Source organism: Hippopotamus amphibius, chromosome 2, assembly GCF_030028045.1.
Source record: "Hippopotamus amphibius kiboko isolate mHipAmp2 chromosome 2, mHipAmp2.hap2, whole genome shotgun sequence".
Classification (NCBI taxonomy): Eukaryota; Metazoa; Chordata; class Mammalia; order Artiodactyla; family Hippopotamidae; genus Hippopotamus; species Hippopotamus amphibius.
The window spans coordinates 43,167,746-43,195,743 of record NC_080187.1 but is presented as its reverse complement, the minus strand read 5'-3'; the positions used below and the strand labels follow the sequence as shown (position 1 = coordinate 43,195,743).

Below are 27,998 nucleotides of genomic sequence, written 5' to 3'. Positions count from 1 at the left end.
AGTCTGCGCCTGCCGCAGACTCGCGCAGCCCACGCGATCGGTGCGCTCCAGCAGGCTCGCAGTCCCGGCTGCTGCACCATGGACTCCCTGATGCAAGTGGTCAACTTCGGGCCCGGGCCCGCCAAGCTGCCGCGCTCGGTAAGTTCCCGCGAGCGCGCGCCGGGAGTGCGGTCCGGGCGGGAGCAGACGCGCGGGTGGCTCTGCATCCCTGAGCGGGGCGTCTGCATCCCCACTCCTTGCCCGAGTCCTCCGAAAGCTCTGCACTAGAGTGCACGCCCAGTTCAGGATCTCTCGCGGGTGGATCTCTGGAAGAATACACTGGGGAAGGAAGCTCGGCGCGGCTTGCTTGTGCAGCTGCCCCTGGCGCCGGCTACCCGTGCGCCGCGAGCAGAACTCGTCCCGCCGGGGCGTGCTGGCTCGCTGCGCAGCGCACCTGCACACTCCGGCGCTGTGCCTTCAACCCGTCCAGGCCGGGGGCGCGGCGGAAGAGAAAAACCACTTAACTCTGTGTTCCCCTGGCCCGGCAGTTTTGCGAGCCAGGCAGTGTTGAGTGGATGCGTAAATGGACATTGTGGATGAGTGGTGAACGGGGATCTAGTTAACTGGAGGGAATTGCAAACTGGTGGACTGCGCACGACCCCTCGGAAGCAGTGTTGGCTTTAACCAACACTTGCAAACATTGCTTTTCAGAAATATACATTTAAAAGCCGTCCGTCCAGCCCAGCCTCTCCCTTCTAGTCTCTCAGAGACCCCACTCGTCCCTAAAGCCCTTTTTCTTCTGTTTCACGCGTAGATTTTTTTTTTTTTTTGAACTGGCGTGTCCCCAAAAGGCATTCTGATGTTCAAACTCTCGTAGGCGTTGAGCCGCTAGCCCAGTTCGCTTCACTTTGTTCCGGAGCAAATGAATGACTGAATTCTCCCCTGGGCCATTACCAGATCTTTCAAGTGCAAGTGGAACTCACTCCCTGCCTTCCCAGCCCCCAGCCGGGTTCCAGCCGCTTCCCTAACCTCCAGCACCCACGCCCCCCACATCCATCCTCCCAAGCTGTGGAGGAGGCCAAGTCTCTAATGTGCCTTGGACGCATTTACCAGCTACCGCTGGTGTTATATTTTTATTTTTCTAACCAGGGTAACTCATAATATGTTGTAGCAACATGGGGCATAGCCAAGTGCTTTACAATTATCTATTGTTGAACAGAGTAGAAATCTCCCTGGGACAGAGCCTTCTCTGTGTCGTGGTAAGAACAGGGAATCTTATAATTTTAGAAGGGAAAGGACATTTTGCTTTTCGGGGGCAGTGCTCATAGGAGCTGAGAGTACAGGGCTTAGTTTTTTTCTTAGTTATTGCTGTCCTAGGTGAGATTCCCTGCCAGAGCTTTGCAAACGTTTCCTCTACCCTCTCCATGTTTTGGAGTCTTCTGCGTATTTGTTTTCTGTGTAATTTGTTCTGCATTTATTTTAAAGGCAGTTGTTATCAGGAATACAATTATTTATTTTCCTGGAAGGATTTATGCCCTCATATGTGCTCTCCAATGTTGCTAGTTTATGTGTCTTTTTGATTAGTTAAATTATAGGAATTAGAGAAGTTCTGCAAACTTTTTTGACTGTGACCACAATGAAAAATATATTTCACCAAACGAGCAAGTACCTGCACAGAATTAAAACAAAAGGCTTACGAAATATTTAGCCTAATGACTACAACATACACAATTTTGTGTTCTGTTCTGCGCTGGTCTGTTCTAGTTCATTAAAAAAATTAGTTGTGATCCACAAAAGTGATAGCATTCTGCCGTTTGAAAAAAAAATAAACTCCATTGGATTAAAGGGCTATGCTTTTTGGGTAGAATTCTTTAAAACTTTTTATAATGATTTTGGTTATAAACTTTTATAGATGTCTTTTCAAGGAATACTATCTATAAGAGAAATGCAGTCAGAACAGAAGTTCAAGGATGATTCTATTGCTGATAGATGTTTCTGTTTACTAAAGGAAAGGATTTGCCAAAAGTTTGATCAGCCAGTGCTAATAAGTGTCCAACAAAAACGATAACAAATTCATGAACTTCCTTTTTTTTGTCTCATTATTGTAAAATGTTGTTTTCTCAAACAAGTTGGCAATCCAGTTTAGATTATGTTTTATGAGGTCTTTAGCCTATATCTTTTAAGGGAACACCTTTTGATGGCAGGATGCTCCTACAGAGGGTTTATCTCACCTATTTTGTGTACTTTTTAGAGCTTTTCTTTCTCTCTATTTACTTAATGGCAGTTCGCTCATACACAAAGGTAGAGAGGGAATGATATAATGAAATTCACAGACCCATCCAAGATTTAACAACTAAGGACATTTGGCAGTCTTGTTTCAGCAATTCCTCCCCCATACCCTCTTTCTCCTCTTCTGCCCCTGGATAATTTTAAAATCAATCTCAGGTATCCTGTCATTTCACTCCTGAGCACTGCAGCATGCATCTCTGATAAGGGCTTTCTATTCTTCTTACTGAAATACACACACACACACACACACACACACACAATGGGTGTTTTTCTTTTCAGTGTGTAATTTGCATTTTACTTTGGGAGAAAAACAATGAGGTGCCTCCCTAGCGAACTGTGTGTTGGAGGTGGGGGGGGGGTGATGAGCCTTGCACCCTTCTCCCCCTTTCCTGGAGGATTGGCCATAAGATGGGTCTCGCCTGTCCAGTTGTCCTTGCAAGGCAGAACGTGGTTATGAGATTGCAGGGATCTTCCATGATGGGTTAAGGAGCTGGACAGGAGCATACAGCTAAGTACCATTGGAGCCTCCCCTGAGATTCCTCATCTGCAAGTTGGGGATGAGACTGTCACCTTCGTGCCTGTTGTTGAGGGAAGAGGTCAGTACATCAGTGCCCCTGCAGAATCTTAATTCACCACAGGTGCTTCCTAATTCCTGCCCACCCCACCCATCCCAGTAGACCAGAAAGATGGAAAATTGAGTTATCAGTTTAACTGGGGCCTAATTGATTTTTTTGTTGTCCTCTGAACCCAGAACTTTATGCTTTTAGTGCTTTTGCTGTCAGAGAGTGGAAGGGACATTTTCTAGGGAATTAGATTTTTCCAAAGGTCTGATGTTGACAGTTAAAGAATTGTTATCAGAAAACTTCTATACGTCATTTTTTTTTTTTTTTAAGTCCAAGTGAATTTTTATCTTTACGTAAATTCATGCCTTTGGAAAAACTGTTTCTTGGCATCAGTCACAGTTGCATAACTTCATACTCAACTTGAGTGTAAGTTGCATCATCGGGGCTCCGTGGGAACAGGAGGAGGAAAGGGATTGGCTGTGGGCAGGGATTGAAGCTTCCTCATAGGCGGCGTGGGTGGATCCTCTCCCCTGCCCCTCCCCCTCCACAGTTTGTATGTCCAGAGAGAGCTGTGCACAGCATATTGAAATCATTTTCTTTTCTTTTTTTCTAGGTATTGTTAGAGATACAAAAAGAATTATTAGACTACAAAGGAGTTGGGATTAGTGTTCTTGGTAAGATTTACTTTTGGGTTCTGTGAATGTCCAGGATTCGAAGGGAACTAATTAAAATGCATCATTAAGCCTAGAATTTCTAGTAGGTCTTCCTGTAGGCCTTTGTAGATATATTTTTAAATTTCAATAACTACCATAGCATGTTTGATCGAAGCAATTTTGAAACCAACATAAATGCTGGTGAGGGGGTTATACATCTCTATTTACTATTCCATAATTGGTTTTTGCTATTCATAGGTTCTGAGATCAAAAGATCCTGTACATTTGCATAACAGTGCCCAAACATTTGTAATATTGCTTCATGTTCATTTTACAGTTTTTGCTATTCTTAAACATGAACTTGTTAAATGTTTAAAAGTACACAAGGCTTTTTTGAAGATCTCGTATGTTAATAATTTCATCACATTCCTCTTCCCTATATTATTGGGAAAGATGACCTTTGAGTTCTAAAATTTACTTTTTTTTTTAAATTTAATTTTCTTTTTCTTTTTTGATAGTTCCAAAGGCTGCAGACTATTAACTGTGTGCGCCTTGTTATTAAATGTTGTTCCTGTGGATTTGGCACATGTACTTAGATTTCTGTGAAGTGGGAGCATCGTGTGGAATTTTGTGCTGTTGTCCTATAGGGCAGCCTTTGCACATGATTCCTGTTTGTGAGAAAGATGTGAGAAATCAGACGCCGAAGGATAAGTTGGTAAATGGCTCATTCAGTGAATATTGCCACCAGGAAAATCATTCTGCTGTGACAATAGGGTTAGGATGTTTGCAGTTGGGAAATCAAATTGGATCTTCCCTTAAAGTACTTGTGGCCTACAATTTGAATGCAAAGTAACTGTCATTTCCTTTTATGATTTTATTTGAAAATTTTGTAGTTACAGCTGCAGTTACTTTTGTTCCTTTGGTTGTGAACTGGAATTTTGTTTCTTGTTGTTTATCTTTCCTTCCACAGAAATGAGCCACAGGTCATCGGATTTCTCCAAGATTATTAACAACACAGAGAACCTTGTGAGGGAATTATTGTAAGTTTAAAATTTTAAAGACAAAATTGTGTTACTCTTGTGTGGTGACCGACATATGTGGGTGTCTTTGCATGATTTCCTAGACTCTGCTGTGTGTTCAGAATATTCCATTCTTAAAAATAATCTTTTTAAGATTCTCCCCAATTCACTAGATCAGTACATAATGCTTTTTATTTGTTCCTCATCCTGTGTTTGTGTGTTTATTTTTATTTTATGTGGTTTTTCCAAAGATTTGAAATCACTATATCTGGGAAAGATTTTTCAGCCCTGTGGAGGTTAGACTGGCTTAAAATGGATTTAAATGACAAAGAAGTGGTCATCTTTGTCAGCATAATTAATGATAATTTAGTTCACTGGCTCTTAAAGCATGGGCCTCATACCACATGTCAGAATCACCTCTTGGAGGAAGTATTAAAAAGTTCAGGTGCTGGGCCCCATCCAGACCTGTTGAATTGAAGCCTCTGTAGAAGCTTCATTTTTAACAGGCTCTTTGGGTAGTTTTAAGGGTTCTGAACTCTGGGAATTGATTGTCAAATGAACTCCCCTAGTTATCTGCACTGCTTTTCTTACCCAGAGGAAAGTGTGTTCTTAAATAGATTGCTGCTTAAAGGAGAAGTTTTATATATTATATAAATATATTCACATAGACATATTAATATGGTCAACTTGAAAACAAAACGCTTTTTTTTTTTTTCCTGCTCACAAACTAGTGCATGTTCATGGTAGAAACTTTAGGGAAAAAACAAATTCATAAATTCAACTGGAATTAACCACAACCCCACCAGTTGGGGTAACCATTGTTAATGTTTTAGGGTCCATCCTTGCATTATTTCATTAACAAAATTGGAATTATACTAATTATTTAATAACTTTCCCTTTAAATTGCCTTGATAAAATGCTTCCGATGGGGCGGGCTTGGTGACATTTTGTGAGGCGCACTCGAAGCCCGTGCTCCTGTCTGTGTGCAGAGCCGGTCATCATCTGCTTGGCTTAGCATGCCAGGGCTGCCTGCTGGGTCCCTGTCATGTTCACAGAACAGTCCCATCCTTCAAGGGTGGCTACTTGGAATGTTGGCCCAAGAGATGTGTCATTTGACCCACATGCCTGTAAGCCTCTTCAGCCTGAACTCCCGGCTCCATTTATGGGCTGATCCCTTTGTACTCCTGTACCTAGACTTCTGTCTGGCGTCCTTCCAACCAGTTCTTGACCTTGTTAACTGCCCTGCATCTGAATAACATAAACCAGGAACCCTGCCTTGGGCTGCCATCCTCCCAGCTGCTGAGAACCTCATGGTTAGAGCCTCCAAAGACCTGTCTGCGTGCTTTGCTATCCTCCTGAGCCCTGGATATAGGCAGGCATGGTTCAGAACCAGATCCATGCACACCACCCCTCATGGTGGCGATACCAAGACCCTCTCACACTGCCCTGCCCTTTGGTGCTTTCCTTAAGCCTCTGTGCTGGAGCTCCATCCCCTGGCCATCTGCCTTCTGTATAACCTGTTCCTAAGCTCTGACATTGCTCAAAGGCTTGGGTCCAGTTTCCATGGCCTGAGCTGGCCTTACCCTGTTGCCTGTAGCTATCCCAGTCATCATCTTAATTTTCCATGTTGGAATCAAATATTTTCACTGTTAATCTCGATATATATTGGGTAGGTCATACCTGCTTAGGTCTAAAGGATTATCAAAGATCCTTCTCCAGTGTCCACCTGGTTCAGAGCATGGACCAGCACATATATACTTTTAGGACTTTAGGTTGCAAATGACAGAAACCCAACTCTCAGCTTACACAAAAAAAAAATGGGGGGGAGGGGAATGTATTACCTCATTTAACTTAAAAGTGCAGGAGTGATTTAGAAGCTCACGTGATACCAGGAAGGTCTTTTTTTCCATCACCTGGCTCTGCCTTTTTATGTGTTAGCTTTATCAGATGGCCATCAGTGGCTGGAGGTTTAGCTCCTGCAAGTTCTTTCCTTCCCTCAATAGAAACGGCTCCTCTTTTCCAGAAGTTGGGATCCAGGTCTCAGAGCCAAATCCCACTGGCCAGCTTGGGTCATGTGCTCATCCCCTGGCATTGGGATGGGCCACCCTTGAACCAGGTGGACTGAGAGTGGCAGCCAGTGCTTCCCTAAAGGAACAGCAGGGTGTTACTAGCTTCTGTCCAAACAGTAACCATAGGCTTCCACCACAGGGCCCAGTAAATACCTGTGCAGGGAATTGAGTTGATAAATGACTGGGTTGGGGAAGGCAGAGATGGGGCTTTACCATCGTTCTTGTAATGTATCCACACCAGCGTAAAGTGCTGGAAGAGCATCACTCATTCTCAATTTTTGACCCTGTTTACTGTCACCTCTGCCTCTGCACAGAGCCATTCCAGACAACTACAAGGTGATTTTTGTACAAGGAGGTGGGTGTGGCCAGTTCAGTTCTGTCCCCTTGAACCTGATTGACCTGAAAGCAGGAAGGTGTGCCGACTATGTGGTGACGGGATCCTGGTCAGCTAAGGCTGCAGAAGAAGCCAAGAAGTTTGGTACTGTGAATATCGTCAACCCCAAACTTGGGGGTTACACAAGTAAGTGCTGGGAGCTGAGCTGGACCGTGAAATGCAGGCTGGTGGGTGGTCCCTCCTCAGCTAGCAGGTTACCCCTGCCCTGGGCAATTTTTTCTTCCCCTTGTCAGTAGTTAGTTTGATACCATTTAGGTTGGCTGCCTGTTCCTGTTAAGATTACTAACTGGCTGCTGCAAAAAGAGTATTCCTAGGCTGCTGACTTAGCTGCAAAGCCCAGGGGCTAGTTTGGCTGTAGGTATGGCTTGATCAAGGGCCCCCTACAGTGTTTCCTGGTCCTGGTGTCTCTCCCTGTCTCCTCTACAGTCAGGAAAGCTGCCCCCTCCTTTTAAGAAGATGGCTGCAGCTGCTCCTGACCTTATATTCTCCCACGTTTTAATGCCTTTGCTCAAGCGTTCCCAATAACCGTCTCGTCTGCTGTGTCCCATTCCAAACCAGTCAAGTGGCCTTGCCTGAGTTGCATTCTACCTTCGGGACTGTGGGTGGAATTGGCTGCACTGGAACTTCATGGGCTGAGAGTGGAGGTGGCTGGTGCTTGAAGGAAACTCAGTGGACATAGGATAGGACATAGGATAGATACTGGGTGACAGGGGAAGAACCCAAATACCCACCATGCCATTCTTGAAGATTATTTGCCCCCAGTAACAGTCAAAAGGGTGGGATGGATCATCCCTTTAGGATGTTGGTGGTGACTGTGATGTAAGATGGGGAGGGTGCTCTCACTTGTGAATGCTCCGGGATCCATCTTCCGCTGCTAGGGGAGGGGCGTCATTCCTGGTGGACTCCCATCGCCCTAAGAAAAGAAGGGAGGAAACGTGTGGAGTCCCCAACTTGTCTCCTGTGATAGAAATTCCAGATCCGAGTACCTGGAACCTCAGCCTGGACGCTTCCTATGTGTATTACTGTGCCAACGAGACCGTGCACGGAGTGGAGTTTGACTTTATTCCTGATGTCAAGGGAGCTGTGCTGGTCTGCGACATGTCCTCAAACTTCCTGTCCAAGCCAGTGGATGTTTCCAAGGTAGAGCGTAAAAGAGGCCTGGGTCGGGGGGCACCCAGCATCTCAGTTTCTTTAAGGATGTTTTACTATATACTAGAGCAGGGAAAGGCTGATAGTGTTGGTTGTTAGAATGTTTACATCCTGACACTCCCAGCCCCGTGTTAACGATTGCCCCACAGGGTCACGCTCAAGTCCTGGGGGCATTCACCTAGTTCTGAGAGTGTCTCTTAGAAAACTTTTTCTCCGACACCTTGGGAGTGGCTTGCTGTCATCAAGGATAAGGCTTGCGCGTTATCCAAGCTTGGGGGGTATGAAGGAGCCCCACCTTGCCTTGTACCCAGCTCAGCTCCAAGAGCATCGACAGGACATGTAGATTCCCAAACAACTCTCCAGGGTGGGCAGTGGGAGCAGTGCCCTTGGTGCACGCCATGGCGGGGTGGCGGGGGGCTGGGGGGGCGGTGGTATCTGTGAGGAATTTAAAACAAGGTGGTAGTCTGCCTTTTAAAACAATTGTGGTAAAATATACTTACCATAAAAGTTACCATTTTAACTATTTTTAAGTGTACAGTTCCGTGGCATTAAGTACATACACACTGTTGTGCAACTATCACCACCACCCATCTCCAGATCTTTTTCTGCCGAAACTGCAACTCTGTCCCCATTAAACAGTAACCCTGGTCTTCCCTCCCCGCAGCCCTTGGCAACCACCATTCTACTTTTTTTTTTTAGTCTCTATGAATTTGACTGTTCTGCACCACCTCACGCACGTGGCATCATGCAGTATTTGTTCTTTCGTGTCTAGCTTATTTCCCTGAGCATAGCGTCCTCCGGGTCTGCCCGTGTGGTAGCACGTCAGAGCTTCATTTCTTTTTAAGGCTGGGTAATATTCTGTTGTATGGACGTACACATTTTGTTTATAGCCTGCTGTTTATTTTCAGTCACCATGCATTGGCACTTCTAATCAATGTCAACTGTAAAATACCTCTCCCTGCCAAGCCAGGCTGTCCCCCTTCCTCCCATTTGGGATGCTACTGAACTTTCCAAAAGGTTTCATGGGGAGACATGGAAGAGGGTTCTATATCTTATATGAAAAAATTTCCCAGAGGACCTTTAAACATCTTTTTTTTTCTAAAATTTCTTCTCTCTCAGGCAGCTTGTCTCATTATTTGTCAGTATCTTCTGATTGTCCCTTTCTACAAATATAAATGGATAAGAAAAAATGGTTTACTAAGGACAGCAGCCTTATTTTAAAGATGGGCTTGGATGTATAAAAGAGGTATAATGGAGTGAGTAGGAATAGGTACAAGGTCTTCACAGTGATGGGCTTGAGCTGGCCCCTCCCTGGGGAGAAGGATCAGACAGATTCGTAATCTGCAGGCTCTAAATTTGTGAGTATTGGTTTGCTGTTGCACATAGAGATTCCTTTAGAGAAGGGAATGTACTCTGAACAGGTTTAAAATAGAGTCACTTCCTCATAAAAATTGTGCTTTGGAAAGAGATTGGCACGTTTGACAACATTTGTGAAAAATGACCCAGTGCATCTGAAACAGCAGCTTTTCTCTTTTGCAGTTTGGTGTGATTTTTGCTGGTGCCCAGAAGAATGTTGGCTCTGCAGGGGTCACAGTGGTGATCGTCCGAGATGACCTGCTGGGGTTCGCCCTCAAAGAGTGCCCCTCGGTCCTGGATTACAAAGTACAGGCTGGAAATAACTCTCTGTACAACACACCTCCCTGCTTCAGGTAACTCTGGGGTGTAGCTTGGGGACCAGTAAGGCGGTCTCAATATTTCCCATCAATACTAGGTGACTTTTTAAAGTAGGGCATGATTCAATGCATGGTGACCTAATAGCCCAGGTATCCTGTCAGGATTCTCTGCCCACCTCACCTCTCCCTCGCTCTCCTCAGTGTGCTGTTTGATCAGCTTTCCTTGCCTTTCTTTTTTGGGGTGTTTTTGTTTGATCTTGGTAGTCTTGGTGGTTCATCATTAACCCAAAAGCTTTCTGCACATGCAGTATCATGCCTGCATCTCAAACAACCAGTGTGGTTTTGGAGAAGGACTTTCAGAGGCCGGGCTATCGGCAATTTTCTTTCCTTACTGGGCCTGCTTGAAGCTGGCTGCCTGGCATCGAACACACTGGCTTGAACAAACACCTCTCTGTTTTTTCACCCAGTCTGCAGGGGTCCTGTTAGCCTGGCTTCCCCTTATCCGAGCGAGAGGCTGAATTACAGCACTTTTGGAGAGTAAGGCTACCCCACCCTACAGTCTTTTAACTCCCAGACTCAAGTAGTTTGTGAAAATCTTTGTGACACCTAGGATTTAAAAATTGCCTGAGAGATTTTACTGCTAGCAAGCTGTGTGACCTTGGACAAGTTGCTTAACCTCTATGTGCAGCAGATTTCTCCAGGAGTAATTGGTTGCTGTGAAGATTGAATGATTAGTATACATGTATAAAATGTGCTTAGTGAGTGCCTGGCTTTCAGTGACTTGTAAATGTTAGCTGCTATATTATTATTGTGGTTTCTGTTGTTAGTTCCTAGAGCCTTAGCAGCAGGGATAAGAGCCAGATTTATAGATTATCTTATCTTTCCAGAGCAGCTATTATGTAAAATAGTGATGTGTATGACCCTCTTAATCTTTCAAGCACCCTAGGAGGAAGGTGCTCATTATTATTCCCATTTTGCAAGTGAACAAGCCAAAGCTGTACTTCTAGGAAGTGGCGTAGCCAGGGTTTGAACCCAGGCAATCTGGCCTGAGAGGCTGGGTATGTACACCCTATACCTTTGTGCTCTTCACAAGCAAAATTATCAGTGTGGCTTGTGTTGGAAGGATCCTGTTTCTGGAGAACAGATGGCTTTTGGAGTCCAGCTCTTTGAGTCTCCCAGTTTTTCCCGTGATGATAGAAATTCTCTTAAAAGAGTGTATGAAGAGGGGCTTGGGCTGGTGCGGGCTGCAGCTCCATGGGGTTGGAGGCCTTGTTAGAGATCTCCCTATGAGGTGCTACCTGTAGGAAATTTCTTCCACATAATTTACCATAGCAATGAAAGGAGCTTTTGCCACAGTGAGAATTCTGATGGAAATTTTTGCTGGTTTTCTGCACAGCTCACATGGGCTGGAGCAGCTCCTCGCTTTTTGTCCCCTGATTTCCCCAGGGAACAGAGGTTCCAGTGCTCACTCTCCTGGTCACCTGTCAGTGCCACTCTGTTTCACCCTGATTGAAAGTGCTTCTCAAGTGCCTGGTAGGGATTAAGGAGCAGGGCTGAACCTATCTCACCCAGCTGTCTTATCTCTGCGGTTTCTGGCAGTGGAAAAACCTGTGATCACCAGTCAACTGGGAAAGGAGCACTGCTGTGCTAAGTGGTGCAGGACAGTGTGGGACCCTCAGTACAGGGCCCCTGGAGAAGGGGCTTTGGGACCAGGCTGTGAAGTGGCAGGAGGTGGTGGGAGGCATCCGTCTTTACCTGTTAAAATGTGCGGCCGGGGCCTGGCTTGCAGGCAGGTGAGTCTTTCAAGGGGAGGCAAAGGCCACCGTGGCTCTGGGAGTGAGAAGCTGGGAGGAGGCAGGGAGAGCAGTGGCCCTGAAATGTGGCCTGAGGCCGGCAATTCTGATCAGAGCAGAGGCTGGAGGAGCAGGGGGAGCTGTCATACCCTCTGGCACCTTCTCCATGAGTGACCTTGAAGTGAATTTTTTTAAAATGTAATGAATATGTTAAAATGCAGTCTGTTAATATTAGAGTAAAAAAATCAGCAGAAATGGTGAGAAAGCAGGTCAGTCTGTCTAACGGGGGATAAAAATGTCTGGAGTCAGACCTGGTGGAGGCACTGAGAGAGAGTCTTCCTTTCGGTGACTCATAAAGGGTCACCCCGCTACATGCCCCTGTGCAGGCCTTGGCCCCAGGCCTTGACCAGTCTGATCAGCTGGTCAACCTGGTTGCCTGGGGGTGGGGACCCAGGGTGGGGGAGGGCGGACACTTCCTGCCTAGAGCCCTCTGCCTGAGGAGTGGGCTCAGCCAGACACACAGAAACAAGGGTAGGAAATGGGTGAGGTTTCTTGTCCAGACAGATCAGAATAGTGAAAACTGAGACCATCTTGGGGCAGGATTGCTAGTAATATTTGATCAGAATCGTATAAATGTGGAGGACGAAAGAGATTGGGTTAAATGTATTCTGACCCAAGACACCCCTTGGTGTCTTGCTTTCTTTTACCCCGAAAGAAGAGAAAAGGAAAAAAGGAAAAGACTGTATAATTGAGCAGTTACCCTAAATCTATGACTTGGAAAACTTTGATTTCATTTGGGGTACTTAAGCTTTCAAGATTAGAAAATTGTAGCTCACCCAGTGAGAACAAGCGATGGGGAGAGGGAGATTTGTACAGAACACCCTCCTCAGACCCTCGATGTGAGGTGATAAGGCACCCAGAACACTTCAGAACTTTGTATCACATGGAAGTCCTTGAACATGTCCCAAGTTTGAAAAGAAGCTCTTTTCTCCTTTTAAAGTCAGAACCAAGTGACCAGAGGCCCTGGGCAGTTTGTTTGAACTGAGCTGGACAACTGGCCATCACATAGTTGCCTGTAGCTCTGAGCGGTGAATTGGGGTGGAATAAAAGGACCGCGTGGGCATTCTGTTTAACCCTTTAGTGGAAGGCACTAAGCTCAGTTCGTGGACAAGCAAACAGATGCCTAAACTTCTCTTCTAATCCCACAAGACATCTTTAGCTACCATGACTAACTGAACCCGTAAGTATTAATTCATTTTAGCTGTAGTGTGAGGTAAAGTAACTAATAGGAAACAAAATAACCCCGCTATCACAGGCCACCTTACTTCTCAGAACAGGAGTGTGGGCCTGCCCAAGGGGCCTAGCTCTTCAGAACAGCCAGGGAGACTGGGGGACTTTCTGGTGTGCTTTTCTAATCCCTAGAGCCCGGAGAGTATTTTGTATTGCTTTAAAACATTAACACATAATCTTGGCAAAGATTTCTGAGGCCAGCAGAGCCTGCAGGGTAACCGCTGTTAACTGCTTGCTGTGTAGGGCATATGCAAATATACAGAGTCATATATTTAATTATGCAAATGAAACTTTACCATACAGGCTATTCTGTGAATTCTGTTTTTCACCCAGCAATGTATTGTGAACATGGCCAGGTCAGCTCAGATGCTTGCCTTTTTTCACCTTTGAATGGCTGAGTGATATTCCAGAGAAAGGATCTGCTGTGATTTATGGAGTCATTTAATAATGCACAGGCTTAGGCAGGATCCCTGTACTGTGTGGAGCAGGTGGCCTCTTAGAAGTGAAGGCCTACATCATTTAAAAGTGTTACCCAGTTAAAAGTGGGGAGAACGGAGACCAAGTTGCAAAGATGCATAAGCATCTTAGGGCCCCTGTGTTTTGAAGATTTTGGATTGTATGGAGGTAGAAGCATGAGTTAGTAACACATTGGAAGCTCCATTTGAGTCACAGGGCTGGACATCCTTCTGCTCCAGAGGTATCTGGTCTGCAGAAGAGCCTGCTTCCTTCCGAGCCATCTGCCTCCTGCTTCCTTCCGAGCCATCTGCCTCCTGCTGAGGCTTTGTAGACCAAGGCTAAGGGTGCTGGTCTGGGCAGTCTGTAAAATGGGTGGGCTTTTTGCTGACTTTGCCTGCTCGGATCTCATTAAGATTAGCCAGAGAGCATGGGCAGTGAGTCTGAGCATGGGGGTGAGTCACACACCAAGAGGGAATTGTGTCGGTGCCGAGGTCTGGCTGGGCCTGTGGACCTGGCCTGAGCCTTTGCCTTGATTTGATGAGTGAAATAGCAGCTTGGGTTACCCTGCGATAACAGAGCTGCAAGTAGAAGTGAAACTTGGCCTCCGAAAAGTGGCTCTGCTTGGATCATGTGGCAGGGTGTGTTTCCACGGTTCACGGGGGAGTGAGCAGGTTAGATGGAAATTCTAGAGCATCTTACGGAACAGAGAAGTGGGAGGGCAGCACCGTATCTAGAACACACACATGCATGTCCACACACGCTCATGTGTTCTGTGATGCCCCTGTAGCAGCTGTTCTAGGCAGCGGTGCTGTGAGGCTTGGTGCCAGCCTGGCTGCCCAGCTGGCAGGTGAGAGAGTGATTGAGGGTCCTGGAGCCCCTAGTAAACCAGAGGCCTTTGTTTCTCTGAAAAGAGATTGGGCTTTGGAGTCAGACCAACTAGGGTTGGAATCCAGGCTTTATCAGCCACTTGCTGGTTGACTTTAGCCAAGTTATGCTCTCTGAGCCCGTTTCCTAATCTGTAAAATGGGATAATGGCGGCTCTGGCCTCGGATTTCTTGATCAAGAAAAGAGAGAGTGGCTAGCATGGTGCCTGGACCACTGAATATTCCTTCCCTTCTCTTACTTACTTCTTTCTCCATTGCCCCTGTGATTTCTCAGTCTTTATCTAGAGCTGTAAATCTAGAGCCTCCAGCTGAGGCTGTAAATTACTCAGAGGCTGTTTTCTGCTTCCCACTTCCTCCCCTCTGCCCTTAGCTGCCACTTCTCATTCCTCCCAGGGATGTCTGGGGAGTCAGGCTGGGGAAGCTTCCAGAGGGGCTATCGCATGGTTCTGGGCACTGGCTGCTCTCTGCCCAGTGCCTGCTGGACAGCCCAGTGTCAGCTCTGCTACCTTCTGGGGTAGAAACACCGGGATTCGCTGCCCACCTGGAGGCAGTGAACGAGCCAGTCAGTACCTTGGGCTTCCCTGAGACAAACTTCTGGTGTTAGAGCGTTTTTCTCCTCCCTGTCCTGCCATGGTGTTACTAAACGAGGAGGCAGCTGTGTCCGGGGGTCACCACCCCAGATCTTTGCTGGACGTAGATGCTCAGCAACTAAGTTTACACAGATTCCCGTGGGGGGCCTTTCTTCCAGTCACAGAGAGGGCAGGGCTGAGCACTGACCTTCTCCACATTCCCAGCTCCAGGAGGATGGTGTCTTTTCCCTGAGAGACCTCTGCTCCTGCCCCGCGGGCTTTCAGTGAGGTGTACACAGAGCCCTCAGCACCTTTTTATTTTGTAATTTTTAAATTAAAAAAAATTTTTGGCTGTGCCGTGTGACATATGGGATCTTCATTCCCCTAACAGGGATCAAACCCACATCCCTGCAGTGGAAGTGCAGTCTTAACCAGTGGACTGCCAGGGAAGTCCCTGCGGCACCTTTTTAAACAGAGGGGCTTTCAGACAATCACTGGGAAAAGCATCCACTACTCTTCAACATCTTGTGTTTTGGGTCCAGTTTTGAGCACTTTAATAAAGATACTGCTAACGACACCTGCCGTGTTTGAGGTGCTGCACTGAGCACTTCACCCAACCCATTTCCCGCAGCCCCCACGAGAGCACTGAGGTCTCTTAGTGCAGCGTTGACATTTTGGCTCAGAAAGGGATGCTCCCAAGCTCTATGAAGGGCCAAGGTGTAGCAGGTCCTCCTGGAACCAGGGACCTGAATCCCACCTCATCTGCACTCCTGTTTCTCAGATGAGCCTCCTTCAAATGTTCCTTGTGGCTCTTACCTCATAACTCACTGTTTCACCGACAAACAATTCTGCCTCTTTTCACTCCCAATTCAGAAAAGCCCATGGAGGGCTCTGACTGGTCCAGTTAAGTCCCCTGCTCAACTCTGAGACCAGGGGAGCAAGGGACCCCACTGGGTCCTGTTGGGTGGGAGAGTGGAGTTAGGAAGAGCAGGGCAGCTAAAATGCTGGGTGTCCACCATAGATTGGTAGGCCTCCCTGTTTCCAGATGTGAAAGCCAAGGTCTGGATTTCTGGGGTGACTAATCCTGGGTAAGCTGCTAGTGGCAGCAGTGGGACGAGAGTCAGGACTGTGACTTAAGGCTCTTGATCACTATGCTTCCCTGCCTTCACCAGGTGGAGGGCCCTGCGTCGGGGCTTTCGGGGAGAAAAGGTGAACACCGTGCTTCCAGCCTTCCAAGACTACAGGGTCCAAGACACACGGACACATATAAATAAATATAAAATAAAGAGCCAATGGTAGAAACTATGGGAAGGATGGGCAGAGGGCTCTGAGTGTTCAGAAAGTGAAGAGTTAACTGTCTGGGGGTGAGGAGCTAGGGGTCTGAGGATGCTTGTGGCAGGAATAAAATGTCAGCAGGTGTGGAGACAGGGAGATGTATTCCAGGTGTCATGAAGAGTTTGCACTTGGGCTTGCGCTGGACAGATGGGCACTGACGTGACCTCTAGTGAAGAGGCCTAATTAACCCTCTTTTCTGAATGCTCCTCAGCGGCCTCGAGTTGGGTTGATCTTTGTTTTTGCTTCATGACATGCTCTTGTCCTGGGTGTGCACACAGCCCGCTTTCATCTTGTCTGTCTAATGGTGTCTTTAAGTCTATTTCAGTACAACTTCAGTTTGCTTGGATGTTTTTCCACTTGTGCAAAGCTGAACTCAATGGATATGTATGTGTTTTTTACTCTTTATTTTAGCATCTATGTGATGGGCTTGGTCCTGGAGTGGATTAAAAACAACGGCGGGGTAGCAGCCATGGAGAAGCTTAGCTCCGTCAAATCGCAAATGATTTATGACATTATTGATAATTCTCAAGGATTCTATGTGTAAGTGGATGGGTTTTTATCTCACGTTTTGCCTCTTGTGAAGTTAAAAGTGTGTATATGCCGTGTCCTTCCGGAACATGTTTGCAGCCACCTTTCTCTGAGACAATGACGTCCTCAGGAGCAGGAGGCAGGTAAGTCATCCCTTCTGCATCCCCACCCCAGGAATCCCGGGCGTTGGGACCTGTCTCCCATTGGGTTGTGACGTTTCTCACACCACAGAGCCCGGGGCAGACCCCTCTCTCTGCCTGCCTCCTCTGTGTGTCCCTGGGGACAAAGCATGTCCTCGCTGGAAGCTCTCGGCTTTACCTCAGCTCCGCTGGAGACGCTTGGTATGAGCACCCACTCCTGACCCCTCCTCTGGGTGATTTACCCTTTTAGGAAGGTTTACTCTTTCCTTATTACAGGACAAACGCGCCCATCCCAGGCCTGCAGTCGGTGAGTGGAATTGGCTCTGGTGTGATTTAACTCCTAGTTAAACATTATTTTGACTAATTGATTCATGAACATGTGTTGACCACTGGACCAACGCCGTACAACTGGGTCTTGTACTGGTCTCCTAGGGCAGCCAGGGCAAAGTACCACTACCTTGGTGGCTTAAAACAAGAGAAATTTATTTTCAGTGTTCTGGAGTCCAGAAGTTCAACGTCAAGCTGTCAGCAAGGCTTTGCTTCCTCCAGAGACTCCAGGGAAGAATCCATTCCTTGCCTCTCCCGGCTTCCAGGGGCTCCAGGCATTCCTTGGCTTGTGGCTGCCTCACCTAGTCTCTGCCTTCACACGGCCTCCTCCTTCCTCGTGTGTCTTGTCTTCTGTCTCTTACAAGGTCATTGGATTTAGAGTCCACCAGATAATCCAGGATGATTTATCTCATCTAGAGATCTTTAACTTAATTGCATCAGCAAAGACCCTTTTTCTAATAGGTCACATTCACAGGTTCTGGAGGTGAGCACATGGATAAACCTTTGCAGAGGCCACCATTCAACCCCCTACAACAGCCTCTCACCAAAATGCCAGATATAAAGCACCTAGTACTGTGCCTGGCACACAAGAAGCTTGACAGATGATGTATTCTTTTTTTTTTCTTCTTCAGATCTTTATTGGATCGCAATTGCTTTATAATGTTGTGCCAGTTTCTGCTGTACAACAAAGTGAATCAGCTGTATTTATACACATATCCTTATATCCCCTCCCTCCTGTGACTCCTTCCCACCCTCCCTATCCCAGCCCTCTAAATCATCACCCGTCATCGAGTTGATCTCCCTGTACTGTGCAGCAGCTTCCCACTAGCTCTCTGTTTTACATTTGGTAGTGTGTGTATGTCCGTGCTCCTCTCTCGCGTCACCCCAGCTTCCCTCCCCCCTCCGCCCGTGTCTTCCAAGTCCATTCTGCACGTCTGCATCTTTATTCTTGCCCGTCACTAGGTTTATCGGTACTGTTTTGACGTTTTCATTTGCTCTTCCCCTCCTTCAAGGTGGGGACAGCTGTGGGAGGGCCAGACTTTATGCTGTGTATGCACACGCCTTTATACACACACATGCATACATACTTACACACATGCATACATACACTCATTTACTGAGCCAGGACCCCTTCTTAGTGGTCTTTACTCTTTGAAGTTGAGTCTGTTGTAACAAAAATATCTGGCAGACAATAACAAGGGAATTTTCACTCTTTTGAGAATTTAGTGGGCCACACAGGACAAAAGATGCCTAATCCTGACTTAGAGCTGTATGTTTACCCAAGACTTGCTGACACACTTCCAGAACCATCCATGGGTGGGGGCTGGGGGTGTACTTTTGGGGGCAGCCCTAACTGCTGCTGTCACCTCTGCCCTTAAATGCTTGCCTGCTACTATGAATTCTTGGCATGCAGTGACCCTGCAGCCACAAGCCCTCAGGGCCTCTGGCTTGGCTGAGTGACTTGACCTTTGGGGTCCTGTTCCACGTGCCATCTAGGGGAAGAGGTACATACTACGCGTTTCTGCCTGCTCTGTGGCTCTGTGGCTTGGCCCTTGGGAATCGTCCACTTTCGATCCTGATGTGTAAGAGGGGAGCCCAGGGTACTCTGCTAGTACTTACTGGAGCCATTTTAACATGCATGATGGGCAGTAGATGGTCCAAGGAGTTCATGGCCAAGGGCTAAATAATGAGCTGTGAGCTGGAGGCAGGAAGACACTTCTTTGGCTGGAGGCAAAGGGAGGGCTTTTAGATGAGCTTGAACCTTGGTCAAGAGTAGAATTAGGCAGAGAAGGCAGAAGTACTTTTAGGCATTTTTAGGAAGGCAGGGAATGGTCCCTGCACAGCACTGAGGGAAGAAACGAGTGTGTTTGGAGAGCAGAGAGTGGGCTACCTGAAGGGCATGGCTTGTGCTGGGATTGGAAAGAAAGTCTGTGGAAAGGTCTGAAGACATGTTTAATTCACTAGTTCATTTATCCGTTTGTCTCTCTGCCCATCCACTCACCCATCCATCCACCCACCCATCCATTCACCCATCCATCCACCCACCCATCCACTCACCCATCCACCCATCCATCCATCCATCCACCCATCCATCCATCCATCCACCCATCCACCCACCCACCCATCCACCCACCCATCCAGCAAATGGTGCCTGAACACATCTCTGGGCTAGCTTTGTGCTAGGCTCTAGGGATACCCAGAAGAATGTCAGCGTTCCTGGCTCCCTAACAGCGCTCAGAACCTGAATGTGAGTGAGAGCACATGGCAGCTGTTGTGGAGGGGAGACCACTTTTCTATGAGCTTTTGGCTCCATATATTTCTCAGGAGACGTAAAGGAACAAAATGGGAGGACAGAAAGAATGGTGATGCCTCTGGAAGAAATCCAGGAAGTTAGAAACAAAATAGAGTATAGAAGGAACACCAAGAAGCCCCTGAATTCCTTCCCCCTACTTGAAGTCCTGTAACTGCAAGCACCCAACCTGGCATTTTCCAGAAGGCAGCCTGCCGAAGCTGGCATGGCAGGCAGGACATCTCCTGGGAGTCTCATCACCCGTCCGCGCAAAACTCCTCGTGCACTGACGAACAGCCTTGAGCCTGAACTTGCATCTTCTTTCTGGGAACTTCCATTCACCCCCTGGGCCGCCTGCCCAGGAAAGTCATCCCGGCTCATGGCGTTACTGTGGGACCTGCTACCAGGGTCAGGAGCAGGCTTTGCTCTGTGTTCGCAGTTGGACACTCACTAGCTGTCCCTGTGTGCACTTGGGTTTTCAGGAAATCCTTCGCTATGGAAACATATGCCCAAAGGGGAGGTGAGCAGTTTCTAAGAGGAATACTGGGGAACTTAGAGTTGGAATTTGCCATTTACCGTCAGGTTTGCTCCTCATTTTGGTCCCCACTTTGGTGCCCCCTGACTCGTAAGGCAGCCCCTGTACTGAACGCAGTTCTGAGCAGTTTGCTGGGGGTGGTACCAGCTCCGTCAGTGTTCCCAGCATGGGACTCAGAGACTTGAGAAGGCCGCTGTTGAAGTTCCTGCGCCCGTTCCGTAGCTTGACCACCCACCCGTGCTCGCTGGCTGTGAGTCGAGCCCACGTGGGCGGTATAGCGCCTTGGCAGCCCCGTTCTGCCACTTACGAGCACGTGGCCTTGGGCAGATGTCCTAACTGCTCTAGACTCAGTTTCTTCATCTGCACAGTGGATGTAGTAAGACCATAACGTCGTATGACTGTCACGAGGATTAAATGAAAATGCACGTGAATAAACAGAATATAACGTAGGGGTTCTTGCGTAAAGCACCAGAAAGCGTACTTGGCACATAGGGAGTGCTCCTTGAGAGTTAGCTCTTAATATGACGTGTGGTTATTGTGGAAAGCGCCTGGGATGTTCCTGACACGTTGTGTTTAATATGTATCAGACATTAATTTTAATGTGATAAAGATGTCCGAGTGATAGAATCCATATCCAGGTCTGAGGTCACCTTTTCTGACTCTCATGTGGGGACCAGGCCTTAGGAAAGAGAGGGAGGCACGTGATGGGTCTAGTGACAACCCCAAGATGAGGCAGGCAGAGCCCTTGGCGCTTTACAGACATTAATACATTTTATTGTCATCATGACCCTGTGAGCAGATAGTGTTTTACAGCATCACAGACAGGTTAGGGTCAGGTGCAGCGGGGAGGTGGGATCAGGTAGGATAGGAATGTGGGGAGGGTCATGGGGGGCTGGTTCCAGAGCCTTTACTAAGGAGACAACAGAAATCACAGATGATACAACTTTCTATTCAGAAGGCGGGAATCAATGGAAAAACTTAGATGGTCAAGTTCTGAATTGTGATCAGTTACATCTAAATATGTAAGTCAATCACTTTCCCATACTCCAGAAATAATAAAAAACGAGGAAAGATCCCATTCACAATAAGCACAAAAATTAGTAAATATAAGTCCGTTCAGTCTTCAGCTGGGAAAGTTAGTGCAAAAGGATAGCTAAAAAATTTTAAACATGTTAACATTAATAAATTGTAATGTTAATGTATGACCTATTACAATACAAAGCCACTGGCAGAGGGAAAGACAGATGAATGGAAAAGTCCAGAAATTGGTCTCTTTACTTGAGAATTGCATTTTAAATTAGACAGAAAATCATGTTTGCAGTTGATTGAAGCATTGATAATTCATTTAAACAAAAATTAGAGTTAGATATTTGCGTCACACTGCACAAAAATTCTCATCAGTCGAAAAGATGCAAATGCATCTAAATGCAAGAAACATAAAATATATGAGAGAATTTCTGTTTGAGCATAGGGAGTACAGAGGTCTTCCTAAATAAGCTATAAAACACAGAAGCCATAAAGTAAGACATTTAATTACATGAAAAATTTAAAACTTTTCTACAGTGCAAAACATCATAAACAATTTAAGCAAAATGACAGATATGAGAAAAATTTGGTAGCATATAACATAAAGGTTACTGTCGACATAGGGAAGAACCCACAAATGAGAAAGGATAACCAAAAAAAAAAAAAAAAAGGATGTGGTTTCTAACTGCAAACAAATCAGAAGAAACAGCTGGCTAATAGACAAATGAAAAGGGGCCAACTTCTTTAGGAAATGCAGATTAAAGCCATGAGGTTTTTTTTTTTCCTTCTCATCAGCAGAAATTCGAAAGATTGATAACATCTGGTGTTGGCAAGGGACCACACTTTTGGTACGTTGAGCGTAAACGTGTTCAGTTTTGGAGCAAGGTTTGCAGCACCCATCAACGGTCAAAACTCTCTTGCTGTTTGACCAAAGACTGTTACTCCTAGGCACTGGCCCTCTGCCAGTACTCTACGTGGCACAGAAGTGTGCACAAAACCAGGCACCCGCACATGCAAGTCCAATGAGATACTTGCGTAACGGGGAAAATCTGGAGGCAACCCAGGTGTCCTTCAGGAAGGGTCTGATGAAGGAAATTAGGATCCGTCCATTGTATGGATAACGTGTGCATGGAGACCAGTGAAGGTCTGTGAGCAAACTTGGGAAGATGACCCGATACATCATCAGGTCAAAGGGAAAAAGAGCGGGTGTGAAAAAGGACATGTCTATTATTCCACTTTAAAACCCACAACGTTTGTATTTGTAAACACTATATATGTGTATATGTACATACGGAAACACACATACATATATACACGTATACGCATTTGTGTATCTGATCCTGCAGAATGCACAAGAGATTGTTTATGGTAACCACCTCTGTGGAAGGGGTTAGATCTTCATATTTTTACTCTAGTTTTCCTAATCATGTGCAAATTTAAAATGAGTTTTTTATTTAAAAGTCTTGCAGTCGGGAGAGGCCTAATTTTGTGGGCTTTTCTGCCCTCAGGATGCACGCTCGTGCCCTTTTTGTTTCTGGTTTGTCCTTCGGAGCGGACGCCACTGAAATGAGCATCTCATGATCGCTTGCCGAATGCCTGCAGTTTTCTTGCACTCTCCTAACCCTCACCGCCCTTGTGAGATGCTGTCTCCTGCTGAAGCGGTACCTTTCCCCTCACACATACCCCTCTGGTACCTCGGGAAGTCCTGGTGTTTCTCAGTGGGCATTCTAGAACACTCATCCCAGAGATGCACAGGGTTTTTCAGTCACATGCATTTGGGGAGAACTGTGTGCCTGTATGAAGTATCCTCCTGGGAGTTCAGAATTTACAGGCGCTCTTAAGATGCTCTAGGAAGTTGAGTCAAGTAACCTATGTGGCCCTGATAGTGCAGGATTTCCTAAATTTCAGTGACTGTGAAACCGCTTTTCCAGCAACTACCATCCACAGCAGCTTCTGTCACAGACTCCCCGGGAGGCACTGCTCAGACCTTGTCCTGAAATGCTTGTAGTTCTCGGATGACCCAGCTGTTGCCATGCCCACCGGCCCCACGCTAGCCCCCTGTCAGCCGTGGCACCTTCTACCTGCCCTCACCCCCCCCGCCCCGACTCATTCAGGCAGCAGAGCTTACCTCCCTGTGAGAGGTAGTGACAACGTCTGGGAGCAGTGGGCAGCCCGCAGCGGAGCTTGGTGTGGCTCACACGGTTTAAAACACACAGGGTGAACCAGTATTGGAACACAGGGAGACGATTTAAGATCCAGATTTCTTATTCCATAATCCATGTGTCTCTCTGGAAGTGGGAGAAACAGGCTGGGAGGCCCATGTGTTTCAAGAAAAAAGAGAGACTGTATTCCTCTGTGGAAGTAGAGAGTGGGCCCTCGCGTTTAATGTTTATGCTGGGTCTGTCATGTTGGACCCACTATACTCATTTATATGCCAGCTGGGTCCCTATGGGCATTTGAATTTGCTGCCCACGCTCAAGGTTCCCCAGGGCCCCGGTCTTGGTCACGGGCCCTCCTTCTCCTGACCTAGAAAGTTCTTTGTAAGAGCTTCCTAGCAGGTCTCTCCCCCGTGTCCCCACCCTCCAGCCTCTTTGTGTGTCATAGCTGTTTTTCTAAAATGCAGATCGTTGTGCAAACCTGATGGCTCCTTGTTGCCCTGGGATCAGATCCAGTTCCCAGGAGAGCGTGTCTGCAGGGCCCTGCACGGCCCGCCGTCCTGCCCCCAGCCAGGCACCCAACATCCCAGTTGCTGCAGAGAACTTGCCCGGGGCCCCCAGGCCTTGGCAGGCGCAGCTCTCTGCCAAATGCCCTTCCTCCCTCTCCCCTGTACCGGCCCCTCCCACCTCCCTTCCTCCCAAACCTTTCAGCCTTCTCTCCGCAGAATTACTTGCTCAGCTCTGTGCTTCCACAGCATTTGTCCTGTGGAATTTTAATTCCCTACACAGCCGTCTTGCTAGGTTGGGAGCAGCTAATTCCACTTAATCTTTTTTTTCCTTCCCTCAGCCTCACACCAGAGACACTCTCAGGCTCTGTGCAGATACCTGTTGCATGCCGATTTAATCTCCAATTTCTAGTTTTTATGACATCGTTGCGGTCGTGATACCATCTACTTTCACAATAGGATGGGTAGATGTGTGGGGCAGGACTGTACGTACAGATTCTTTGTAAATCCAGGTTCTTAATTCCTCCCCCTTTTAATATTTTTTTCCCCGTAAATCACATGTCCTTTTTGCTGCTCTGGCTCTATAATTGGACTCTCACCTGGGGAACCTGAAGCAGCAGAATATCGAAGAGGGTAGACACTAAATTTTTAATTTAAATGTCAACCAGGATACCGACTACCTGTGAAAAGTGGGGGCCCAGGATTCAGGCTCGAAGTCTGCTACCGGATACTTGGTTTCCCTTCTTGCGTCTCTTCTGCCCGTCAGTGTGCACTTGACCCCTGTTAACATTAACAGGAATTATGTGTGTGCCCTCAGGAGCAGGCGTAACTTTGAATGGGGGCTTCCTCACGCTGCTTTCATTTGCTGTTTAATTTTAATGAATCCCACGCTGTAGAAGGGGAAGAATAAACCAGGATGTGCTTGAGAAAACGGAGAAAGAGAGTTATTGCATATTTCCCTCCTATTCCAGAGTAGAATTTCAGCTCTCCTTCTGTTTGTCTCCTTTGGTTGTCAATGGAAAATAATGTTGGCTTGCTTACTTTCCAAATCAGAAACTGAAGTCAAGTACTAACCTCTCCTAGATGAAACTCGACTCACTCATTTTCGAGAGTCTGTATGAGCCCTGTGCAAGGAATAAAAAGACAAATTTATTGGCTTCAGCAGATACGTATATAGCATTGAATGTGTTCCAGACATTGTTCTCAGTTCTGTCAGTTGTCTACTTTTGCATCACAAAACACTTCAAGACAGTGACTTAGAACCACAGCCATTTCTTTGCTCAGGATTCTTTTCGGTCAGCAAGTGGGGCTGGGCACAGCTGGGTGGTTTCTTCTGCTCTGGTCTCATCTGAGATCACTTATTCAACCCAAGTCATCTGGTCGTTCACCTAGAGTCTAAGGTGGCCACCCTCACCTGTCTGGCAGCTGGTGCTGGCTGTTGCCTGGGATTGTTTCCAGCAGGCTAGCTCGGGCTTGCTTACATGGCCGTGATGTTCTAAGAGGGAGGGTGTAGAAACTGCATGCCCCTTGAGGCCTCGGCTTGGAAGTCGCACAGCATCACTTCTGTTGCAGTCTCTTGGTCAAAGCAAGTCCACAAGGCCAGCCCAGATTCAAAAGGTGTGCGGCACTAGGCCCCACCTCTTGCTGGGAGGACTGCAGAGAATTTGTGGCCATTTTCAAATGTACCACAGAAATTCTCTATAAATACTGGCTCATTTAGTCCTCACATCATAGAGGTACAACAGAGAGATTTAGTAACTTGTTCAAGATCATACAGCTGGGGACAATACGGTGTTATAAGTGCTTTGAAAGCTGCTGCTCCTTATTTTCAAATCTTACAGCTGCTATTCAGACCAACTTATTTTTTTTCTCTGCAGCCTTGCGGAGAAAGGGTCATTCACATTGCTGTGTGGCTGCCATGTGTTGGAAGCTTCGTATGCATTGTACTACTGAGCTGTCATAACTAGTCCGAAATGGAGATATTATTATTATGCCCAATATTTAGATGAAGAAACTGAGCCTTTTGGAAATGAAGTACAAGGTGTATAAGAGAAGGTTAACTCACTGTTCTGTATGCAAGAGTGGTTTCCTTAAGTAAATTATAAATGTCCTGGGGCACATGATTTTTATACTCTCTTGTTTGCATCTGGAAAATGTTTTTAAAGATTTTCTGTTGGTTTGTTCATGGCAGTTGCACATGTCTTTCAGATGTCCAGTGGAGCCCCAGAACAGAAGCAGGATGAACATTCCATTCCGCATTGGCAGTACCAAAGGAGATGATGCTTTAGAAAAAAGATTTCTCGACAAAGCTCTTGAGCTCAAAATGATCTCCCTGAAAGGGCATAGGTGAGTACATGTCCCATCCAGAAGCTTGTCAGAGAACTGGTTTGGTTTTCAGATGCGAAATAAAGCACATCTAAGAGCCTGCCCAGCTTGGAGTAGCAGTTATTATAACTAGTTGGGAAAGATTGTTTGTTACAGGGTAATCCTTTTGTTGCTCATGGAACCCTTAGCATGATTCCTTGGCAGAGAGCTTGATGGGGCCACATCTTCCAGGAGCTTTGGTCAAAATGACCTTCGAAAATCTGCTCTGACAGCACAGAGGGTGCCCTCCCATCTCTGGTGCAGCTGCACACCCCCGTTCAGTGTAAGAACAGATCACTGTTGCTCCCCTGAACATCAGAGAGAGTGGTTAATCCTGCAAGCTCCATGAAAAATATATGTCCTCTGTAGGGCAGGCTCATCAAAGAATTGCATTAATCTAGGTTACACGCGAGCATGGCAGTCCTTTGCTGTGTTAGAAAGAATTTTCTAATAACTGAGATGTCTGAAGCTCCTGGCCACCTGTGGGGGCTCGCGGGTGGGAGGTTGGACACGATGGTCTCAGGTGCCACGACTCTCTCAGGAGCTGGTGACTGGAAGGAGGGTCGTCTTGATGCTAAACCAGATGCTCCTATTCTTAATGGCTGCATCTGTGGTTCTTGTAGATCTGTGGGAGGTATCCGGGCCTCTCTGTATAATGCTGTCACCATCGAAGACGTCCAGAAGCTGGCAGCCTTCATGAAGAATTTTTTGGAGATGCACCAGCTATGAGCACATCCTAACCAATATATACTCTGCCGTTGAACAATGTACAAAATTGAAAGTCACGTGGGAATGGCTACAAAAACTTAACAAACGTGGTATTTTTCTTGAATGAACGTGCTTATGATAGATTCTTCTTTTTTCAGAGAATGGCAGCAACACATCCACAGCTCTGCCAAGCTATTGGGACTTAACCTTAATTCTGACTTGAACTGGAAGCTTTTAAAAAACCTTCTTCTTGCTTTCCTAACAAATTCTAACTAATGTTGTCTTTGCTGCTATTTTTTTCTGCCTAGATCTCATATTCAAAGCTGGCTATGGGTTTAATTATGCAAATTGCAGGCTATTTTTTAGAGACACACAAATGCATAGCATGGAGGGTGGGTGGGGCCCTCTAGGTGCTGAATTTTGGTCCTTCGCAAGATGACAGCAGTGGGGTCTTCTGGATTCTGCAGCTATTAATTCAGGTCACCACCGACCATGTGGTGAGTGTTTAGGAGTTCTGGACTAACAGGCAAACTGGAGATCTTTCTTTATACTGTTATTCTCATAAAGAGATAAAAGTGACATACTATATGTTTATGTAGCAAGGTCTGTTTTGAATACCAAGTAGTTTATATCTCTATGCATTTATATTTCTAATAATACGGTTCTTGTTGATATATGTCGAGACTTTAGGAATTTGTGAGGATCCTTGACCTTGTGCATCAGATGTTGCATTCTCAACAGTTGTGTCCCTCCCCTCTCCCCTCCCTCTTCAAGCTGCTTCACAAGATTTGGAAACTGCCAGTTCGCTTTTGCTTTCCTTTCAGTGGGTGGAAGAAAGGTTGATTGGTTGGCTGGTTGGTTGTTTCTTTGTTTTTCAGTTTTGCTGTTCAACTAAAAATTTCTGTTAAACTCCCTATTGTTTGTTCACATGACTGTTCTCTTTATGGTGTTTGACCAATGATGCTGTGAGTTCAGGAAGATCTTTGCTGAAGAGTCTTTCCCCCTATTGCTCATCCATTGTCAGTGTTTTATGTTGAACATGTGAAGGACATTAAAGTCCTAAAACATCTAAACCTTTGCCAGTGAATTTCTTTATATGCTTTTTAGTCAGGTTGTTCTTTTAAAAACTTTATGTTGGAAAAACTTGAGTCTAAAAATAGCATCTGTGAAGGGTCTTTTGTCCAAACCAAGGGTGTAAGACTTGAGTCCTGTGCAACCATGTTTTTAATGATTCAGCGTATTGGTAGCTTTCCACTGGCTTTTGGAATGGACGTGATCTACAAACCACCTTACAACACAGCTC

The 27,998-nt window shown here is 46.4% G+C and overlaps 1 protein-coding gene across 4 annotated transcripts; it reads left to right on the top strand.

Moving 5' to 3' along the window:
- On the top strand, positions 1-27,768 carry LOC130845021 (phosphoserine aminotransferase). 4 transcript variants are annotated; one of them, XM_057721528.1, is made up of 10 exons: positions 20-138; positions 2,664-2,864; positions 3,445-3,505; positions 4,455-4,524; positions 6,887-7,092; positions 7,934-8,106; positions 9,655-9,824; positions 16,527-16,655; positions 25,832-25,969; positions 26,611-27,768. In XM_057721528.1, exons 2-10 carry the CDS (start codon positions 2,826-2,828, stop codon positions 26,714-26,716), a joined length of 1,092 nt encoding a protein of 363 aa, XP_057577511.1. In that variant the 5' UTR covers positions 20-138; positions 2,664-2,825; the 3' UTR covers positions 26,717-27,768. The 4 variants fall into 4 exon arrangements, with proteins under 4 accessions (XP_057577510.1, XP_057577511.1, XP_057577512.1 ...); XM_057721529.1 differs by having other exon boundaries at positions 21-138; positions 2,696-2,864; XM_057721530.1 differs by having other exon boundaries at positions 27-138; positions 2,734-2,864.
- Positions 27,769-27,998: the final 230 nt, after the last annotated feature.

Bases quoted from the DNA above. Each gene is read 5' to 3' on its own strand.
- LOC130845021 (XM_057721527.1), top strand. From the start codon at position 79: ATGGACTCCCTGATGCAAGTGGTCAACTTCGGGCCCGGGCCCGCCAAG. The intron at 4,525-6,886 runs GTAAGTTTAAAA...GCCTCTGCACAG, and splicing joins AACCTTGTGAGGGAATTATT to AGCCATTCCAGACAACTACA. The intron at 7,093-7,933 runs GTAAGTGCTGGG...CTCCTGTGATAG, and splicing joins CAAACTTGGGGGTTACACAA to AAATTCCAGATCCGAGTACC.